General features: G+C 47.9%; 3 protein-coding genes across 3 annotated transcripts; all 3 read right to left on the bottom strand.

The window, feature by feature from the left end:
• Positions 1 to 2,152: 2,152 nt before the first annotated feature.
• On the bottom strand, positions 2,153 to 4,050 carry LOC135629101 (polyol transporter 5-like). Its single transcript, XM_065136274.1, has 2 exons — positions 3,823 to 4,050; positions 2,153 to 3,744 (listed from the first exon to the last, which is right to left on the bottom strand). The coding sequence occupies exons 1-2, from the start codon at positions 3,908 to 3,910 to the stop codon at positions 2,309 to 2,311; spliced, it is 1,524 nt and encodes a 507-aa protein (XP_064992346.1). The 5' UTR covers positions 3,911 to 4,050; the 3' UTR covers positions 2,153 to 2,308.
• A 934-nt stretch (positions 4,051 to 4,984) lies between these two features.
• Positions 4,985 to 7,216, bottom strand: LOC103990481 (putative polyol transporter 1). The gene is made up of 2 exons (XM_009409640.3): positions 6,749 to 7,216; positions 4,985 to 6,648 (listed from the first exon to the last, which is right to left on the bottom strand). Exons 1-2 carry the CDS (start codon positions 6,882 to 6,884, stop codon positions 5,222 to 5,224), a joined length of 1,563 nt encoding a protein of 520 aa, XP_009407915.2. The 5' UTR covers positions 6,885 to 7,216; the 3' UTR covers positions 4,985 to 5,221.
• Positions 7,217 to 16,842: 9,626 nt separating this feature from the next.
• Positions 16,843 to 18,577, bottom strand: LOC135628326 (probable polyol transporter 6). The gene is made up of 2 exons (XM_065134934.1): positions 18,456 to 18,577; positions 16,843 to 18,358 (listed from the first exon to the last, which is right to left on the bottom strand). The coding sequence occupies exons 1-2, from the start codon at positions 18,556 to 18,558 to the stop codon at positions 16,926 to 16,928; spliced, it is 1,536 nt and encodes a 511-aa protein (XP_064991006.1). The 5' UTR covers positions 18,559 to 18,577; the 3' UTR covers positions 16,843 to 16,925.
• Between the last annotated feature and the right edge of the window lie 440 nt (positions 18,578 to 19,017).

Below are 19,017 nucleotides of genomic sequence, written 5' to 3'. Positions count from 1 at the left end.
GGAATCGCCGTACCTGCTCTCGACAGGAAAATAATATAATCTCACACTGGTCATGTCCATTTCGGGATAAAATAACATATTTAAAATATCTCTTTTAAATATCATCAAAATCAAGTAATATAAATTAGCCCTCAATTGATTTGAACTCTAGTTTAATCGATTCAATTGAACTTGATTTACTAAAGCCTAACTGAACTGATCTCTAATCCTTATTTAACTGGTCTAGAACCACCCTAGACTAGTATAATTTAGAGTAGATTAAGTTCAATTTAGGTTAAACTAACTTGAATAAGTTAATCAATTCGGAATCACCCTGAATTGATCTAGACTAATCAAGTCTAGTTTAGTTCAATCAATATTTGGACTCAAGTTCAACAATAATATTGGACTAGATTGAGTTAGTCCATCTACTAGTCATGTGCATTATACATGATTGAGCATGCATTACACAAAACTGGCCCAGCCCTAGCCCATGGACTAGTTATGTGCGTCGCATGTGACCGCCCATAATGGTTGGGCTGGGGTAGCCTACGGGCCAAGGCCTGACCCGTGAGTTGGGCCTGGCCTGTGAGCAATTTCATTCCAATTAATATCCAATTTCATATCATAACATATACTTATTAACAATATAAATAAAAACATAATAATACATTAAAAGATAGATGAGGAGAAAAGCTTTAATACAAAGAAATAACATTCTAAATTTAACTAGAAATCATAAGACATTAAAAGAGGGACTGAGATAAGTTTTAATATAAGGAAATAGCCTTCTAAATTCAAATAAAAATTATATTTTCAACATATATAAAATTTCAACATATTCTAGTCATATTTTAAATCATTCAGAATAATATATTTTAAATTTCAGATCAAAGAATATCAAAAAGATTTTAGATAACATATTCTAATCTAACAAGATTTTAATCCAGATAAGATTAAAGATAAACTGTAATACAGGAAATATCATATAAAATAAATATATTTTTAACATATTTAACTCTATAATAAAAACCTTAATCGTCAAAGAATATTATTAAAACTTTAACTAATTACTTTAATGTAAAAATTTTGATATTTAAAGAATTGATACATATTTTTCAAACTATAAAACTTTCAACATTTAAAGAATTAAAATAAAAGCTAAAACTTTTTAATTTAAGAAAGGTAGGCAAACCTACCTCAACAGGGTGTAACTCCTCGTTCCTCCCGCTGCCAAGCTCGACTAGGTGATGAATGAAGGAGAGAAATCTCTCCCTTTAAATAGGAGGAGGTGAGCCTCTATTAAGGGAAATTTATTTTAATTTTTATATTTATTTAATATAAATGATTTTCATTTAATATACTAACAAATATGATATCATCATATTTGGAATACTTAATAGTTATTTTCTTAATTCATATCAACAAACAAGTAGATTAAGATTTTCTTAAATTATAATAATAAGTAAAGAAAGAAAATCAATTCATGACTTAAATATTTGATGTGATTACAAAGGCATTGCTCAGCATGTCCACCATGCCAACCCGCGTACGACTGACCCACGACCTCTAACCAGCATCTGGCCAAAGGAGGTAAAAAATCAATTGATCACTTGACTGACTTGCTCGTCGGAAAGCGGCCTCTAACCAGCATCTGGCCAAAGGAGGGGCCTCGTTAGGAATCACCTGACGAGGGCCATTTTTGTAGGAAAGCGGCCACCCATGACTCACGAGCGTCTCGACGAAGGAGAGCAGCCAATCGGCCCGAATCCCAACCAACGCCAACCAACATTCCTTCCCGAGGGCGCGGCCACTTCACAAAGACGAGCTGCCGACCACCCGAGAATCGCCATCCAATGCACAAAGGAGAGTAGTGAGTCGACTCGGATCCCGACCAACGGCAACTAGCACCCCTTCCAAAGGGCGTGGCCACCTCATGAAGACGAGCTGCCAACCACCCGAGAGAAGGAGAGACACAGCTCAGCATACACAGCGCCCGGATCGGCACACCAAGGAACGTCGATCAACACCCCATCGCGAGAGTCCGATCGACCTCGGCATCCAGCTCAAACCGACAGAAGACTTCCGACATCGACTCGTGGATCAGGCCGTGCTGACTCACCAGCCACGGTGCATTTGTTCACTAACATATATTAAGAGAATATACCAAACAGACGATTAAAAGGATAATACATTATATCCGGATAGCATTTTAATTCAGTAACGTAGTATTGATTGGTATTAATGAGTGCAACAATTAAGTACCACTTCAAGCCATATTACGATTGAAATGAGTAATCTTTTCACAGTGGCCATTAATATTGCTACCTTAATCCTTCCTGCCATCATGGCTTTCACCTCCATCCCCCTTTACCAGCTCAATTCCTCCCTTCTCCTCCGCCTTCTCCCTACTCTTTGATGCTTTCCCAAAGAGCTCCTCCATCTCCTCCAAGTTCCTCCCCCTTGTCTCCGGCAAGAACACGTAGAAGAAGACCCAACCGGCAGCCGCGATGCCGGCGTACAGGTAGAAGCTCCCCGATATGCTAATGGCCTTGTAGAGTGACAGGAACGACATGGTCACGGCCCCGCTCATCAACCTGTTCATGGACGCCCCCAGGCTCGCTCCCTGCGCCCTCAGCCTCAGGGGGAAGATCTCCGAGCTGTACACCCACGCTATCGGTCCGAGGCCGATAGAGAACGAGCCCACGAACGTCAGCACCGTGGCGATGCAGAGCGCCACCGCCCACGTCAGCTTCTCGCCGGGGTGGTGGTCGATGGTCAGCAGCACCGACGCCAAGGTGATCAGAGAAGCGATCATTCCTGCGGCGCTGCTCAGCAGCAGCGGCCGCCGCCCGACGCGGTCCAGGAGGAACGTGGCGACGAGTATAAACGATGTCTTGGTGAATCCGACCGCCACGGTCGCGCCGAGCCGCTCGGTCTTGCCCTTCAGCCCTGCCTTCTCGAATATGGTGGGGCCGTAGAGGACGACGGAGTCAATGCCGGAGGCCTGCTGGAAGAATTGCAGCCCCAGTGCGGCGAGAAGCGTGCGGCGGACCGGCGGCGTCGGAGTGATCAGTAGCTCCTTCCAAACGCCTTCCCCGTGGCTGCGCTCGGGCACCGGCACAACCTCGTCGGTGCAACCTTCTGGTATCCCGGCAGCTTCTTTGATCTCCGAGAGACGCAGCTCCGCCTCCGCCGGCGTGTCGGAGGTCTTCGCGAGGATCGCCTTGGCCTCGCCGAGCCGGCCTTGCATGACGAGCCACCGGGGCGACTCCGGCATCGCGAGGACGCCGAGGGCCAGGAAGACGGGCGGCACCGCGCCCACGCCGAACATCATGCGCCAGCTGAGGTGCTCCGGGAGCCCGGCGAAGGCGAAGTTGGAGACATAGCCGAGGAGGACGCCGAAGTTGATGAAGACCTCGGGGAACGAGGTGAGGAAGCCGCGGGAGGAGGCGGGGGCCACCTCTGCAGCGTACACGGGGGCGATCATGAAGGCGTAGCCGACGCCGACGCCGGCCACGAAGCGACCCGCCATCAGGATGGCGTAATTCGGGGCTAGGGCCATCACAAGGGCGCCGGTGAAGAAGATGGCGCACGCCAGGATCATGGTGTAGCGTCGGCCGATCCAGTCGGAGGTTCGCCCGGCCGCGATCGAGCCGATGATGGAGTACACGTTGATGATGCCGGCGAGGATCTCGATCTTGGTGTCGTCGATCTTCAGGTCGTTTTTGATGAACAAGTTGGCGCCGCTCATCACTGCTACGTCTGTAGATGATAGCAGTTCGTGCATGAGAACTTTATAGCTCGTTAGCAGTTAAAGCATGAGAAGATCAGAGTGACTACCATAGCCCGAAACGATCGAAGTCATGGAAGCCAAGCAAGAGCAGCCCAAGGCATACATGTTCCTCTTAGGCTTCTCCGGCTGCGCCATGGTAGGAGATTTCCTGCGTTGCAGATGAAAAGAGCGAGCTATCTCAGTAGAGTAACACTCTGGAGTTTGTGGTCTGCTTCAGGTGGCCTAAATTATTGAATGAAAGACTTGTGGTGAAGAAGCAGGTAGAAGACCGAGGGGGACAGGTCTTGATCTTTCAACATGTATCGTCACAGCAGACGACGGAGTGGTCCAAGGCAAGTTGGTCAGTCTTCGTCATCGACATGGCTGCCTTAGTCCAAGCTCGTGCTTGGAAGTTTCGCTCTGGAGAGAAGAATGAGGCTGTCGTTTGGATCTCTCTAACCATTAAAGCTGCACTATGTTTATGCCTGGAGATCGAATTAATGTGTGGCTGAGAAAGAAGAATTCCTGCAAAGTGAATGTATCAGAAACTTCGTTCTCGGTATGAAAGCTGCTAGTCCACCACAAGCATAAGTCACCGAGTCGACCGCGAGAGCCACAATGAGCAATGATGGATGACGTGCTCATCCGCGGCGGCCACAACTTCCAGCCACAACAGTGACCGCAGCATCAAGCGAGCATCCTCATCAAGCTCCGTAGTCTCTGCTGCATTATTGTCAGTGGCGGCCTATCAGATTCGCGGAGCACACACTGACGTAGAACACTGCTTGATTCGTAGTTATATCACATCATTCATGTCATATTCTTGGGCCAGAATTCAAAAACTATTGCTCGCTCCATCTTTGACCGGAAATCGAAGAAGGAACTTGGACTCTTTGACTGTGACTAAGAAACCCACGTACAAGGATCGAGAATTCATCTTTGTATTCTGTCTCGATCCAAGATAGAATTTGGATCTTGAAATGAAAAGATTAATGACGATGTGAGACCTTCTGCCCAGCCATCTGAACATGTTCCTTAAAATAATACTCCTTCACGATTGTTCAGTCCAAATGGGAAGAAAAGTCTTCCCTTCCCACATGCAGAAACCAAACAACCACATGCTCGAGGCTTATCATCAGAAGACCTCTCTCTCTCTCTCTCTCTCTCTCTGCCTGCAAGTATGGGGTAATAAATGTGTCACGAGAGACATTATTAAGAAGATACAACACGTAAACGAAGTTGATGTCACAGCATATCCCACACAAGAGAAATGAAGTACATTTCCACCTTCAAGACTTAAGATAGAGAAATACTTGGCCACCGGTATTACATGTGTCCATGGATAACAAACGAGTTAGCCAACACACTTTCCTAACCCACACAAATACCTAAACACCCATTATATTTTTTGTTTTCATAGTCAGGCCCTTGACTGATTCATACAATTTTGCGATTAGATCCATCAATTCATCGTGTATTACCATTACGGTTACTTGCGTTGACCATTTCAACTCTGTTCTCTTCCTTCGTCTGCTTGTCCACCTCCTTCTCCTTTCCGAAGAGCTCTTCCATGTCCTCGAGGGTTCTCCCTCGGGTCTCCGGCAAGTAAGTGAAGAAGAAGACCCACGCCACGGCCGCGACGCCGCCGTACAAGAAGAAGCTGCCACCGAGGGATATGGCCTTGTAGAGAGAGATGAAGGTCATGGTGATCACGCCGCTGGTCACGCGGTTCACCGCCACCCCGATGCTCGCACCGACCGCCCGCAGCCTTAGCGGGAAGATCTCCGAGCTGTAGACCCATGTTATCGGCCCGGCGCCGATGGAGAAGAAGGCGACGTAGGCCAGAACGCATGCTATTGATAGCCCGACAGCCCATGGGAGATGCCCGTCGGTGTGGTGTTCGGCGGCAGTGAGGCCGAGTCCGAGGCCGGCCAGTGACAAGATCATCCCTGCAAAGCTGGTCAGTAACAGTGGCCGCCGCCCGACACGGTCCAGCAGGAACGTCGCTACCAGGATGAAGAGTGTTTTGGTGAAGCCGACCGCCACCGTCGTGCCCAGCAGCTTCGTGTTCCCCTGGATCCCGGCCTTCTCGAACACTTTGGGACTGTAGAGCACCACCGAGTCGATGCCTGAGGCTTGCTGGAAGAAGTGAAGCCCGACTGCCGCGATCAGCACTCGCCGCACCGAAGGCGTTGGCCGGACCAAGAGGTCTTTCCACACACCCCTGCTGCGGGTTTTCTTGGGCATGGGCACGACGTCGTCGTCGCAGTCCTCGGGGATGCCGGCGGCGATCTTGATGTCCGACAGACGGAGCTTCGCCTCCTCCGGCGTGTCGGACGTCTTCTCCAGGACCTTCCTGGCCTCGGCGAGCCGGCCTTGCATGATGAGCCACCGAGGGGACTCGGGCATGGCGAGCACGCCGAGGCCGAGGAAGACGGAAGGAATGGCGCCGACGCCGAGCATGAGCCGCCAGCCAAGGGACTCGCGGAGGTGCGAGAAGGCGTAGTTGGAGACGTAGCCGAGGAGGATGCCGGAGTTGATGAAGACTTCGGGGAAGGAGGTGAGGAAGCCCCGGGAGGAGGCCGGGGCGACCTCGGCGGTGTAGGTCGGGGCTATCATGAGGGCGTACCCAACGCCGATGCCGGCAACGAAGCGGCCGACCATGAGGAAGGCGTAGTTGGTGGCGAACCCCATGAGGAGGGCCCCGGTGAAGAAGATGGTAGCGGCAAAGACGATGGTATAGCGGCGTCCGATCCAGTCCGATGTGAAGCCGGCGGCGAAGGAGCCGACGAGGGAGTAGAGGTTGAGCACCCCGAGCAGGATCTCAATCTGTGTGTCATTCAGTTTGAGGTCGTCCTTGATGAACAGTTCAGCTCCACTCATCACTCCAATGTCTGCCATCAAACAAGGTGAGCTTCCTTTCCAAAGGGGACGAACAGAGTCTCATAGGAAGAAGAAGAAGATGACGACAAGAGAACAGAGCGATTGTGTTACCATAGCCCAAAAGGATGGAGGCCAAGGAGGCAAGCATGGCGCAGCCGGTGGCGTACTTGTTGTATCCCCTCTTGGGCGGCGGCGGCCCCATGGTCTCCAGCGAGGAGTCCCGGGCATCTGCACTCTGACCACCCATGCCCGATCTCTTTGCTGCAGTCTCCACAGATGATGCGGTGAGGCTAAGTGGCCATGCACGGTGGGTGGGTGTGTGGCCTCCTCAGAGGGATTAAATAGAGGAAGTCGCTTGATTCCCTCGCAGTCGCCACCATGGTGAAAGAAAAATGGGCTCGGAGTAGGCGCAGCTGGTTGCGTGTGTGGACGCTTGCTTGTCTTCTTCCTCCTGCCGTCGCTGTTGCAGCCGATTTACTGGAGATGCATGCATTGTTTAGCGTCCCATCCCTCCTCATCCGCCTGTCATCGCAGTAAAAGCCTGAGCTCGGCCTCACCGAAGCAGCTGATGAGGTTGGAGTGGGTTACAGGATCGATTACTCCAAGTATTGAGTTGTCACATACCGTCTTCGTAGGCGCATGGATCTGCACCAAGTACATTACAACAGCTGTCTCGATTCGATTATTAGATCACGTAGCAGTTCACATAGTGTTCAACGCCCCCACGCCATTTGTTTTTCGTGTGGTGAGCAGCGTGCACACACACACACACTCTCTCTCTCTCTCTCTCTCTGTCGCAGAGTCAGAGAGAGGAAGCGAGGGATTGACTAGTAGTCCATGCAACGCGTCATTTGATGACTGCAGTATGCTTTGACTTGGAGACGGCGTGGAAGTCTTCGTCTGCAAATAATTGAGCAACAACCTGCAGCGTCGGCATGTACAGTACGCATACGGAACAGATATTTAGTATTATTAGAAGATTAGTCTTTATTTATAATTCCAGGTTAAGAATTATAAATATTTTTAAGTTATTTTTTATAAATAAGCATATATATCTTTAATTTGTAATTTAACTTTAATAAAATAGTTTTGATTTTTACCTGCAACAGTTTTTTTTTTTGTTTCTTCTTCTCCTCTTAATTGTTCAATGTGACTTAAAATAATAAAAAAAGATATATGATGAAATAAAATAAATTAAAGATAAAAAAGAGAAAAAATAGTTTTAATATTTATTATAATAATTTAATATTTTTAAAATTATATACATTCTGTAATAATTCAAAACACATAGATCAGCTAATATTATTAACTTAAAAATACATAGATCAATTAATATTAATTTAATATTTAATAGATCAATTATATTAACTTAAAAAATATTCTAATTCGGACCTTTACAAACTTTTCAATAAAATAAATGAGTAATGGAAAGAGCCAACGATAATAGCGTACGCAAATAAGACTGCTGAGTAAAAAAAATAAAAGATAAAAAAGGAATTACAAGAATAATAAAATATAATTTATTATTTTTTAAAAAAATTATAAATAGTAAAAGGGTTGCTAATAGTAAACTCCTATTATATTTTTACTAAGTATTTTTACAAAAATATCCTTGTAAGGTTTGGAAATGACTTGTTTGTCTTTATAAAACTGATATGGCATACATATTATTGATGGATGGATGTGTCGTGGTTGGTAGAGTCAGCACGGCCTAGTCCACCGGGCAATATCTGGAGTCTTTGGTCGGTTGTACCGGGTTTAGAGATCGATCGAACACCACTTTCAGCGTCGTTGGTAGGGATTTGACGAGCGCCTTCTTGCCTGCAATGACAGCTTTCCTGCAAAAAAGACCATTGTCGGGTGTTTCCCGACTTTGGTCCCTCCGACGATCAAGTCAGTGGCGGGTTGGAGTCTTTTCTTTCCTTCCTGGCCGGATACCGGCCAGGTGCTTTTATGCTACTGTATGAGGGTCGGTCGTACGCGGGCGTAGCGGCCGATCCTCGGGAGATGAGGCGATACCTTTGTATGGTCGCCGCTCCGAAATGCGCGGAACGACGCCATCCCAAGCTTTTCCGGGACGGGACGTATCAAGCCACACCTTAATACGGTCTTTAGCTCGACGCGTGGAGGTGCGCATAGATCGGAACGCCGTTGATGTGGACTGCTTGCGAGGGGAAGTTGGATCGGCTCGTCGTGGGGCAGTTCTGGGCGGCGCCCTGGCAAGGCAATATTGGTAGGCCGTCGGTCAGAGGACCAAGCAGTGTGATTCGAGTTAGAGATTGGCACTGTAGGCCGAGTAACTGATCTTGTGCTCAGGCTTGGCGCCGGCGAGTCGTGAGTCGGGGATTGGTATTGAGTGATTTGGTCGAAGAGCTGGGCCGGCGAGTCGCAAGTCGGGAACCGATCTGGAGCGACTTGGGCGATGAACTGGGCTAGCGAGTCACAAGTCAGGAACTAATCTGGAGCGACTCGGGCAATGAACTGGGCCGGCGAGTTGCAAGTCGGGAATCGATTTAGAGCGACTCGGGCAATGAACTGAGCTAGCAAGTCGCAAGTCGGGAATCGATTTGGAGCGACTCAGGCAATGAACTGGGCCAACGAGTCGGGAATCGATCTGGAGCGACTCGGGCAATGAACTGGGCCGGCGAGTTGCAAGTCGGGAATCGATTTAGAGCGACTCGGGCAATGAACTGAGCTAGCAAGTCGCAAGTCGGGAATCGATTTGGAGCGACTCAGGCAATGAACTGGGCCAACGAGTCAGGAATCGATCTGGAGCGACTCGGGCAATGAACTGGGCCGGCGAGTCGCAAGTCGGGAATCAATCTGGAGCGACTTGGGCAATGAACTGGGCCGGCGAGTCGCAAGTCGGGAATCGATCTGGAGCAACTCGGGCAATGAATTGAGCCAGCGAGTCACAAGTCGGGAATCGATCTAGAGCGACTCAGGCAATGAACTAGGCCAGCGAGTCACAAGTAGGGAATCGATCTAGAGCGACTCGAGCAATGAACTGGGTCAGCGAGTCGCAAGTCGGGAATCGATCTGGAGCGACTTAGACGATGAACTGGGCCGGCGAGTCGCAAGTCGGGAATCGATCTGGAGTGACTCGGGCAATGAACTGGGCCGGGGTGAGTCGCAAGTCGGGAACTGATCTAGAGTGACTCAGACAATGAATTGGGCCAGCGAGTCGCAAGTCGGGAATCGATTTGGAGTGACTCGGACAATGAACTGGGCCGGCGAGTCGCAAGTCGGGAACCGATTTGGAGCGACTCGGGCGATGAACTGAGCCAGCGAGTCGCAAGTCGGGAATCGATCTGGAGCAACTCGGGCAATGAATTGGGCCGACGAGTCGCAAGTCGGGAGTCGATCTGGAGCGACTCGGACAATGAACTGGGCCGGCGAGTCGCAAGTCGGGAACCGATTTGGAGCGACTCGGGTGATGAACTGAGCCAGCGAGTCGCGAGTCGGGAATCGATCTAGAGCGACTCGGGCAATGAACTGGGCCAGCGAGTCGCAAGTCGGGAATCGATCTAGAGTGACTCGAACGATGAACTGGGCCGGCGAGTCGCAAGTCGGGAATCGATCTGGAGCGACTCGGGCAATGAACTGAGCCAGCGAGTCGCATGTCAAGAACCAATCTGGATCGACTTGGGCAATGAACTGGACCGACGAGTCGCAAGTCGAGAATCGATCTGGAGCGACTCGAGCGATGAGCTAGGTTGGCGAGTCGCAAGTCAAGAATCGATCTAGAGCGACTTGAGCATTAGATTGGCCGCGAGGAGTGGCTCGGGCGTTGGATCGGCCGAGATGCGACTCGGGCATTAGATTGGCCGCGAGACATGGCTCAAACGTTGGGTCGGCCGAGATACGACTCGAGCATTAGATTGGCCACAAGGCGTGGCTCGAACATTGGGTCGGCCGAGATGCGACTCGGGCATTAGATTGGCCGCGAGACGTGGCTCGAACGTTGGGTCGGTCGAGATGCGACTCGAGCATTAGGCAAGGCGTGGCTCAAACGTTAGGTCGGTCGAGATGCGACTCGGGCATTAGATTGGCCGCGAGATGTGGCTCGAACATTGGGTCGGCCGAGATATGACTCAGGCATTAGATTGGCCGTGAGGCGTGGCTCGGTCTGAAGGTTGGTCCTGCAGGCCGAGTGACTGAGTTTGGGCTCAGGTTTCGATGCTAGCGAGTCACAAGTCGGGAGCGATCTAGAGCGACCCGAGCAGGAGTTGGGCCGGCGAGCCGCAAGCCGGGATCCGATCTGGAGCAGCTCGGGCAAGAGTTGTGCCGACGGGTCACAAGTCGGGAGCCAATCTGGAGTGACGCGGGTAGGAGTTGGGCCGGCGAGCAGCAAGTCGGGAATCGATCTGGAGCTGCTCGGGCAAGAGTTATGTCGACGGGTCGCAAGTCGAGAGCCGATCTGGAGCGACCTGGGCAGGAGTTGGGCTGACGAGCCGTAAGTCGGGAACCAATCTGGAGTGGTTCGGGCTTGAGTTTTAGGGCCGGCAGCTCGCAAGTCGAGAACCGATCTAGAGCGACCCGGGCAGGAGTTGGGCCGACGAGCCGCAAGTCGGGAACCGATCTGGAGCGGCTTGGGCAAGAGCTAGGCCGACGTAGCGGCCGATCCTCTAGCGACGGTATCATGGCAGGATGATAATGGCCAGTCGCTGGTCAGGGGACCGAGCTGTGTGGCTCGAGAGGAGACCGATCCCGTTGGTCGAGTAGTTGATCTCGGGATTAGGTCTACCGGCGGGAGACTCTTTATCGTGAGCGGTGCTATCGTGCCATGTGGCATGCTGATTGGGGCAACGCAGGTTCTGACACGAGCTGATAGGGCCTCCTGCGAGCTTGCGATGGGGGCGCTAGAGCCGCTTCTCGGACTTGCTCCATCCTCAGTTTCTTGTTGTCCTCGCGCCTCCTCGCCATTAGGGCTTCAGCAGCGATGTACTGATTGGCGCGCTGGAGCATCTCGGGGATGGTCGCTGGTGGCTTCTCGATGAGTGACCAAAAGACCCTCAAGGGCCTCAAGCCCCTTAGGAATGCCTGCATGGTTACAAGAGGGTGAGCGTCCGGGAATCCCCGGATTTCCGTGGCAAAGCGCGCCACGAATTGGGAGAGCGATTCACCCTCGTGTTGAGATAACGCCAGCAGGGTGGCGATGGAAGGCTTGGGTCGCACTGACAAACTTCTAAACATGATGTTTGATGTAATACTTATGTATGCCCGTGTCTTTTGGTATGTTTATGCTTTGTACAGTATGTAGAGGGACGGTTGAAGGCTTAATAGTCCCATTTTAGTTAAGTTGGTGGCCGCTTTAGGCTTATAAATAAAGGTTGTGTCATGTGGACACGTGTGAGAGATTTTTGATCTATAATGGATCATTTTACCCTTTGTTGTGCAACTATTCAGAGCTTGTAGAGTCTGTTTGTAATTTGCATTGTCTATGCAGTGTTTTCGGAGATGTTTGCTTGTGGATCCCGAGTGAGGCGTTTTCTCTATCCTGTTCTCTCTTTTGTGAGTCCTAAGGGACCATTGGAGGCTTCGGGGAGGCTGACCTTTGCGGATGGACACACAAGGGTGTCGCACGACTTAGGCAAAACCAGCTAAGTCTGTGACAGCACGTTGGTGAGGAAGTTTTGCTCGAACTCCTTTGCGAGCTAGTCGAAGGATGAGACTGAGAGCGGGTGTAGCCGGCTGAACCATGTTCATACCGATCCTCTAAAGGTGGTCGAGAACGCCCGGCACATTAATGCATCGGAAGTGTCGTAGAGGGCCATTTGAGCCTGAAACGCGGTGACATGCTCCGCAGGGTTGGAGCCGTCGTCATATGTTTCCAAATCTGGCAGCCTGAAGTTGAGGGGTACAAGCTTTTCTTGGATTTCTTGAACAAAGGGGGATCCGACCGAACTGCCCTCGTTCGGCTCGCTCCGCGATTTCTGAAGCTCTCGCTGGAACTCATCCAGGCGATAGTTGACCCAGGATAGTTGCATCCTGAACGAGTCATCCGCCGAGTCGGACGATATGGTGTCAGGCTCAGGGCGGGGCGGTGTGACTTGGCAGGGCGCAGGTGCACTCTGCTCGGGCGAGCCTCTCGGATCTGCCATTCTATCTCGAGCTTCTCTTGTACTGACTTGTTCCCTGGCCGGCCTTTGCCGGGTAGGGTCGGTCGGGGTAGTCGGCTGTAAGATCTAGGGGATGAGTGGGACGAGAGTCTGCATCATCCCCGCCATTGCTTATACTTGTTTGGTCAGGTTGAGGAAAGCCTCGGGCGACACGACCGGGGGGCCTACAGTGAGTCCGAGGGGTGACAATCCCGGGTCGTTGAACAAGCGCCAGTATCGATCTGACGTTGAAGCCGAGATTCCCCCGTCCCCGAGGGTGGGGAGGGGCCGATCTCCGGGTCCGACGGAGTGGTGACCGATCGGTGGTTCTCCTTCGAGGAGGGCTCCTACGAGATGCTCTTGCGACATGGCCCTCCTTCTAGCGCAAAAAATGTTGATGGATCCATGTGCCATGGTTGGTAGAGTCAACACGGCCTGGTCCACCGGGCAATGTCTGGAGTCTCTGGTCGGTTGTGTTGGGTTTAGAGATCGATCAAATACCACTTTCAGCATCGTTAGCGAGCAATGTTGATGGATCGATGTTCCATATGAATTTTATTTGGGCAACTCTCGTATCAAAGTCTACCTATCCGATCCAACCCAACCAAAGCAACTTAGGTTTGGAAAGAAAAGTAAATATTCGAGTTAGATTTGATTTGAATTCAGATAATATAAAAATTACTGTTTTATCTTAACTCATATAGTTTTATTTTTATTTTTTGAAGCACATAAATTTTAAAAAATATTTTTTGAGGATAAGAGAGATCTAACGGACTGATAAGTCATTGATTTTCATACTCTTCTATATGAGGTTAAATAGTCTTATCATTGTCCATTCTTGGTAAGATTCCTACTATACTTTTTTTAAGTTGATGTATTCGGAAAGAAAAATAAATATTTGAGTTAGATTTTTTTTTTAATTTAGATAAAATCAAATTTACCTTCCGGTAAGATTCCTACATTTGATTTTTTTTATAATTCGAGAGTTCTGATCATAAATAATTAAAAAATTATTATTTTTATTATGATTAAGGTGGAGCAATTTTGAATATTATCTCTATCACGGATGATTTTATGGGACCAAAATATCCCATATAATATGATCCATAATTGAGAGAGGATAAAAATCAAGTCAATAAGTGTCACGATTCAAACTTGCAAACAAATCGAAACCAAATTATGTCAATCATCGGCAAAGTTATTCAGATAATTGTGGTGGGAAAATTAAGAACACATTTTTGTTTTCCAAGTCAACGGGTGTGGAATCCGGTGGGACCACATTCACGGGAAAATGGTGGTCCATTTCGCTGATGCGATTGGTGGGCAAAGATGGGAACCAATGTGACGTCCAATTGTCTTGTAGCCCTAAGCTCGCGGCCTAAACGAGCACGCGTCATTGTAGACGGCGTTATCTTCAGCTCTTTACTGTTACATTTCGTTGTCAATTGTGTCAGCAAGACATTTCCATTTGCCTTATTTTATGATATATCAAATTTCATCATTTTATTCATGTTTACAAATCAAGCAAAAGGTGATAAAATTTTAAAAACTAATATTATTATTGTTTGAGCTATAAGGATACGATCGACACCTCGAAGTCAGACGATCGACGACACTCGAACAGCGTCATGTGACGTAACGAGTCAGGCATTATGGGTTCGACAAATCATAATTACGGATAAACCTAAAAGAGGTACTAATGCTTATTATAAAAATAATGACTAATAAATTTCATTATAAAATAGCTCCTTGAGTATGTTCTCAATGCACAACCCTATATCTTAAATGCTAGTTGAATCATTTGAATCGCTTATTAACTTAAGCATCGAAGGGGCATAGTAAAAAATACCCCAATGTAATCTCATAGGCATCGGCATAGATTAATTTGGTGTTGGAAAGGTTTGACTCAAGATTGACTTGGAAAAAAAAAGTTCTCCACTCAAACTCCTAATCGATTTTTAAAATAAGTTTTAGTAAAAGATAATAATTACAATAGATATTTGAGACTGACAACATAATTTACTTGAAAATATCTAATGGCTAATTATACTTTGAAGTTAAGTGCATTTATGTTATCATATCAAATTTAAAATTGACACCGCTATATAATAATCACTTTCAATAGTCATTTTCTTAATTTTTTTCTTTATCTTTAATTTTTAAAAATAATGTTCAAAAAATAAAAATAGATATTTGAGACTGACACATTAAAGGAAACATTGCTTTCCTACCAAAAAGGTTGTGGAAACTTTGCATCGAAAAGCGATCACAAACCCTAAAACGCATCAGATTGGGTAGAAAACTACACAAGTCATAGTGGAATCTTTTTTAGGTCAAGAGTTTCTATCAGGAGCATGCGAGAGGAGAATCATTTTTAGGTCAATGAGATCACCGAGAAGAGAAGCATGCAAACAAAAAAATATGTAAGTATACTTCGCCTGGCTTTCGGTGACCTTGGAAAGCCATCTTGTAGTATACGTGTCTTCCTATCCATTAGAGTCAAACCATGTTATCTTTATATGCATATTATATTCCATTGCGTGTTTGCAGCTTAAACTGATCGTTTGAGCGGCTGCAAGTTTTAGATTCCTATCCATGAAAGGAGCCGAATCTGTTTCCGCATGGAAGAAGAGAAGAGGGTGGTGTCATTTTGTTATTATTTTTTGTTTTGCCACATATCTTTTATGTTCGAGACGAGGAATAACAACAAATAGTTTATATAAATTGTCTTATAAAGATAAATATTTCTGGCTTGATCATAATTTTCTTTGTTCTCTGTGAACGTCATGAACCTTTATTTATTTTTATGAATTATGATACGATCTTTTCAGGATAATCTTATGAAAATAATCATTTATTTCTCATGCATATTTCTTGCTAAAATATGGCAATATTAAGTTTATTGATTTGTTATTCAAGAGTCTTGATGTAGAATTTGGCGCACCAACCTGATTTGGTCTGATCAAGACCTAACTCGACAGCATCAGAAAATAATTTATGGACATTCATTTCTAAGCCATATTGATTATCTACCTAAGAATATCGTATGTGTTATCATAATTATATCCACATTATTTACATTAGGAGCTCATGAATGTTATTATCTTTGTCCTCATAATGACATGATTGGAGTCATAGAAATAATTTTATTTATAGTGACAGTACAGTATATATAATCTATACAAAGACGATGGTTTCATGTATCAGTATGTGAAAATGATAGATTGGAAGATGGCAATGCTATCAGCATCTGAATCAATGAACTAATTAAGAATGGAATCAATGATGTCAAGTACATTTGTGAAACATGAGACGATTAATCTATATATTAGTAGGTCTGATCTGTAGCCACCATTAATGCTCAAGAAAACATTAATACCATTGTGAAGAAGACCTTTCGGTATCTCAATTTACTTCAACTATTAAGTTTATTTATGATACATGAATGCGACCACCAATATTTAGTTGAGGATTAGACTTTGATGTGACCTATATAGAATAATTTTTTATATTATATATAAAATATAGTTAATTATTAATAGAAAAAATAACATGCTACTCACTCACCCAACCACATGGGTTGAATAACCCATCTAAGCAAAGACATGAGTAACTTATGAAAAAAGGCCAATGAGGCTTGATAAAGAAGGCATTGGTTTCTTGAATTGTTTGATCGTGGATCGTCCCTTGTAATTGTAATCGACACGCACACAAGAGCTCACACTATCCCTTCATGCGATTGCCAATTAGAACATGATCACCGTAAAAGTTAAATGAGTCGACCATCGGTACATGACGACCAAACCCGTCCTCTTAGCTTCCCCTCGATCGTGTCATCGGTCCTGAATAATTTGTTGCCCTCGATCATATTTCAAAAAAGGTCGCACGCTTAATCGCATGTAGCATTAATTTTTGATAACATATATGTTTAATCCCCATCCCATCCCATATATGTTTAAAGCATGCCCTACCCTAACAGACCCCGCACTCCTAGTTGTTCTTCCTTGGCATAACGGACAGAAAGATTATTCAATAAATGAACATTTGATGATACTAAAAGCTTAAGGAGGAGCAGCCAACCACCCTTCACCGATAAAATCTAAGTATAAAAGCCAGCCAAGCATCGGCTTTGTCATTTTCTATTCATTTCTACATATATCATCTTGAGGAAGCAGAATAGTATGGTATCATGACTCGGATGATTTTACGTGACCATTTGGAGAAGCTACATTCGCCATGGCAACTCCCTCGTCCTCGGCCACTGAGCTTCCATCGCATCCCTTGCTGAAGACCTCCTCGATCCTCTCCAGGGACACCCCCTTCGTCTCGGGGCAGCAGAAGAAGAAGAAGATCCAGGCCACGATTGCAATGCCTGCGAAGAGGAAGAAGGCACCACCGATGGTGATGGCCTTGTAGAGAGAGATGAAGGTCATGGACACCGTTCCATTCATCAGCCTGTTCACAGCCACCCCCATGCTGGCTCCCTGTGCCCTCAACCTCAGGGGAAATATCTCCGAGCTGTAGACCCAGGTGACGGGCGCCAGGCCGACGGAGAAGAAGGCCACGAAGAAGAGCAGGGAGGCAATGCAGAGGCCGAGCGCCCATGGCAGCGTTTGCTGGCTGTGATCCGCCATGGTGAGCCCGAACCCCAAGCTCGAGAGGGACAGGATCATCCCGGCCACGCTCGTCAGCAACAGGGGCCTCCTGCCCACCTTGTCCAGCAGGAAGGTGGCCACCAGGATGAAGGCCGTCTTGGTGACCCCCATGCCCATGGTGACGAACAGGAGCTTGCTCCTGCTGCTGATCCCCGCCTTCTTGAAGATCCTCGGGGTGTAGAGCACCACGGCTTCGATCCCGGTGGCGTGCTCGAAGAAATGGATACCGAGGGCGGCGATGAGGATGCGCCTCACCGCAGGGGTAGGCCGGAGCAGCAACTCCTTCCAGACGCCCTCCCCGCGGTGCGTGGCGACCGGCTCGACGACGTCGTCGGTGCAGCTCTCGTCGACCCCCGCGGCCGCCTTTATCTCCCGTAGCCTCAGCTCCGCCTCCTCTTTCGTGTTCGACACTCGCAGCAGCACCTCCCGGGCGTCCCTGAGCCGGCCTTGCATGACCAGCCACCGCGGTGACTCCGGCATGGCCAGAATCCCCACGGCCAGCATGACCGAAGGCACCGCGGCGACACCGAGCATCAAACGCCAGCCGTACTTGAGCGGGAGGTGCCGCAGGAAGTAGTTGGAGACGTACCCGAGCAGAATGCCGGCGCTGATGCAGATCTCCGGGAGGGAGGTGAGGAAGCCGCGGGAGGACGGGGAAGAGATCTCTGCCGAGTACACAGGAGCGACCATCAAGGCGTAGCCGACCCCGACGCCCGCGATGCACCTCCCGGAGAAGAGCATGCCGTAGTTGAGGCCCAAGCCCATCAAGACCGCCCCTACAAAGAAGATGATGGAGGCAACGACGATGGTGTAGCGCCGGCCGATCCAGTCGGACAGCCTCCCGGCGGTTAAGGATCCGACCAACGCGCATATGTTCATGATCCCCGCAAGCACCTCCACCTGCTCATCCTGTATGTTGAGATCCTCCTTCATGAACAGCATGGCGCCGCTCATCACTCCGGTATCTGCGCATCCATCGATCATCATTCAACACGCGCGCATTGCATGCACGCAACCAATTAAAAAGGAACGAGATGGAGGGAGGAGGAGAGAACAGATCACCGTAGCCCATCAAGATGGAGATGATGGAAGCGATGATAGCACAGGCAAAGGCATACGTTTTCGCTCCTCTTGCCGACACACCGCTCTCTCCCTGTCCCTCCATCTTCTCTCTCTCTCTCTCTCTCTCTCTGTGTCGATGCAATAGATTCTGCAATCTCTTATATATATAGACCAAAGCTCAACGACAATATCTTAATTATGGATCGGTAGACACTGATCCGAAAGTGAGTTTACGTGGAAAGAGCACGATGACCACAAGCCATCCGATCTGCGGGGAGCTGTAGGGTTCTACGAAGATCCCACCGCAGGCTGGCCATCCGTTAATCGATTCTTATCCACTATACCACTATCCCATTCGTTTTCATGCTGTGCATGTCTTGTGACCTTCCTCAATATGTCTTCTATTTTGTACATGCAATTAAAGGGAGCGGTTTCTAAGATTCCTTACATCATAAAGATCTTTATGGAAATGAATAGAAAATGAGCAAAAAGGATTGTGGTATTATCAATTTCCTAAATTTCAATTGGATATCGAAAAGTAAAATATTGATCTTTTGTTCAT

The sequence above is a fragment of the Musa acuminata genome, chromosome BXJ3-1, assembly GCF_036884655.1.
Source record: "Musa acuminata AAA Group cultivar baxijiao chromosome BXJ3-1, Cavendish_Baxijiao_AAA, whole genome shotgun sequence".
Lineage (NCBI taxonomy): Eukaryota > Viridiplantae > Streptophyta > Magnoliopsida > Zingiberales > Musaceae > Musa > Musa acuminata.
This window is presented reverse-complemented; position numbering and strand designations above follow the sequence as displayed.

Coding starts and splice junctions, on each gene's coding strand:
- LOC103990481 (XM_009409640.3), bottom strand. CDS start 6,884: ATGGGTGGTCAGAGTGCAGATGCCCGGGACTCCTCGCTGGAGACCATG. Junction 6,649..6,748: donor CTCCATCCTTTTGGGCTATG/GTAACACAATCG, acceptor GTTTGATGGCAG/ACATTGGAGTGATGAGTGGA.
- LOC135628326 (XM_065134934.1), bottom strand. CDS start 18,558: ATGGAGGGACAGGGAGAGAGCGGTGTGTCGGCAAGAGGAGCGAAAACG. Junction 18,359..18,455: donor CTCCATCTTGATGGGCTACG/GTGATCTGTTCT, acceptor ATGGATGCGCAG/ATACCGGAGTGATGAGCGGC.
- LOC135629101 (XM_065136274.1), bottom strand. CDS start 3,910: ATGGCGCAGCCGGAGAAGCCTAAGAGGAACATGTATGCCTTGGGCTGC. Junction 3,745..3,822: donor TTCGATCGTTTCGGGCTATG/GTAGTCACTCTG, acceptor TATCATCTACAG/ACGTAGCAGTGATGAGCGGC.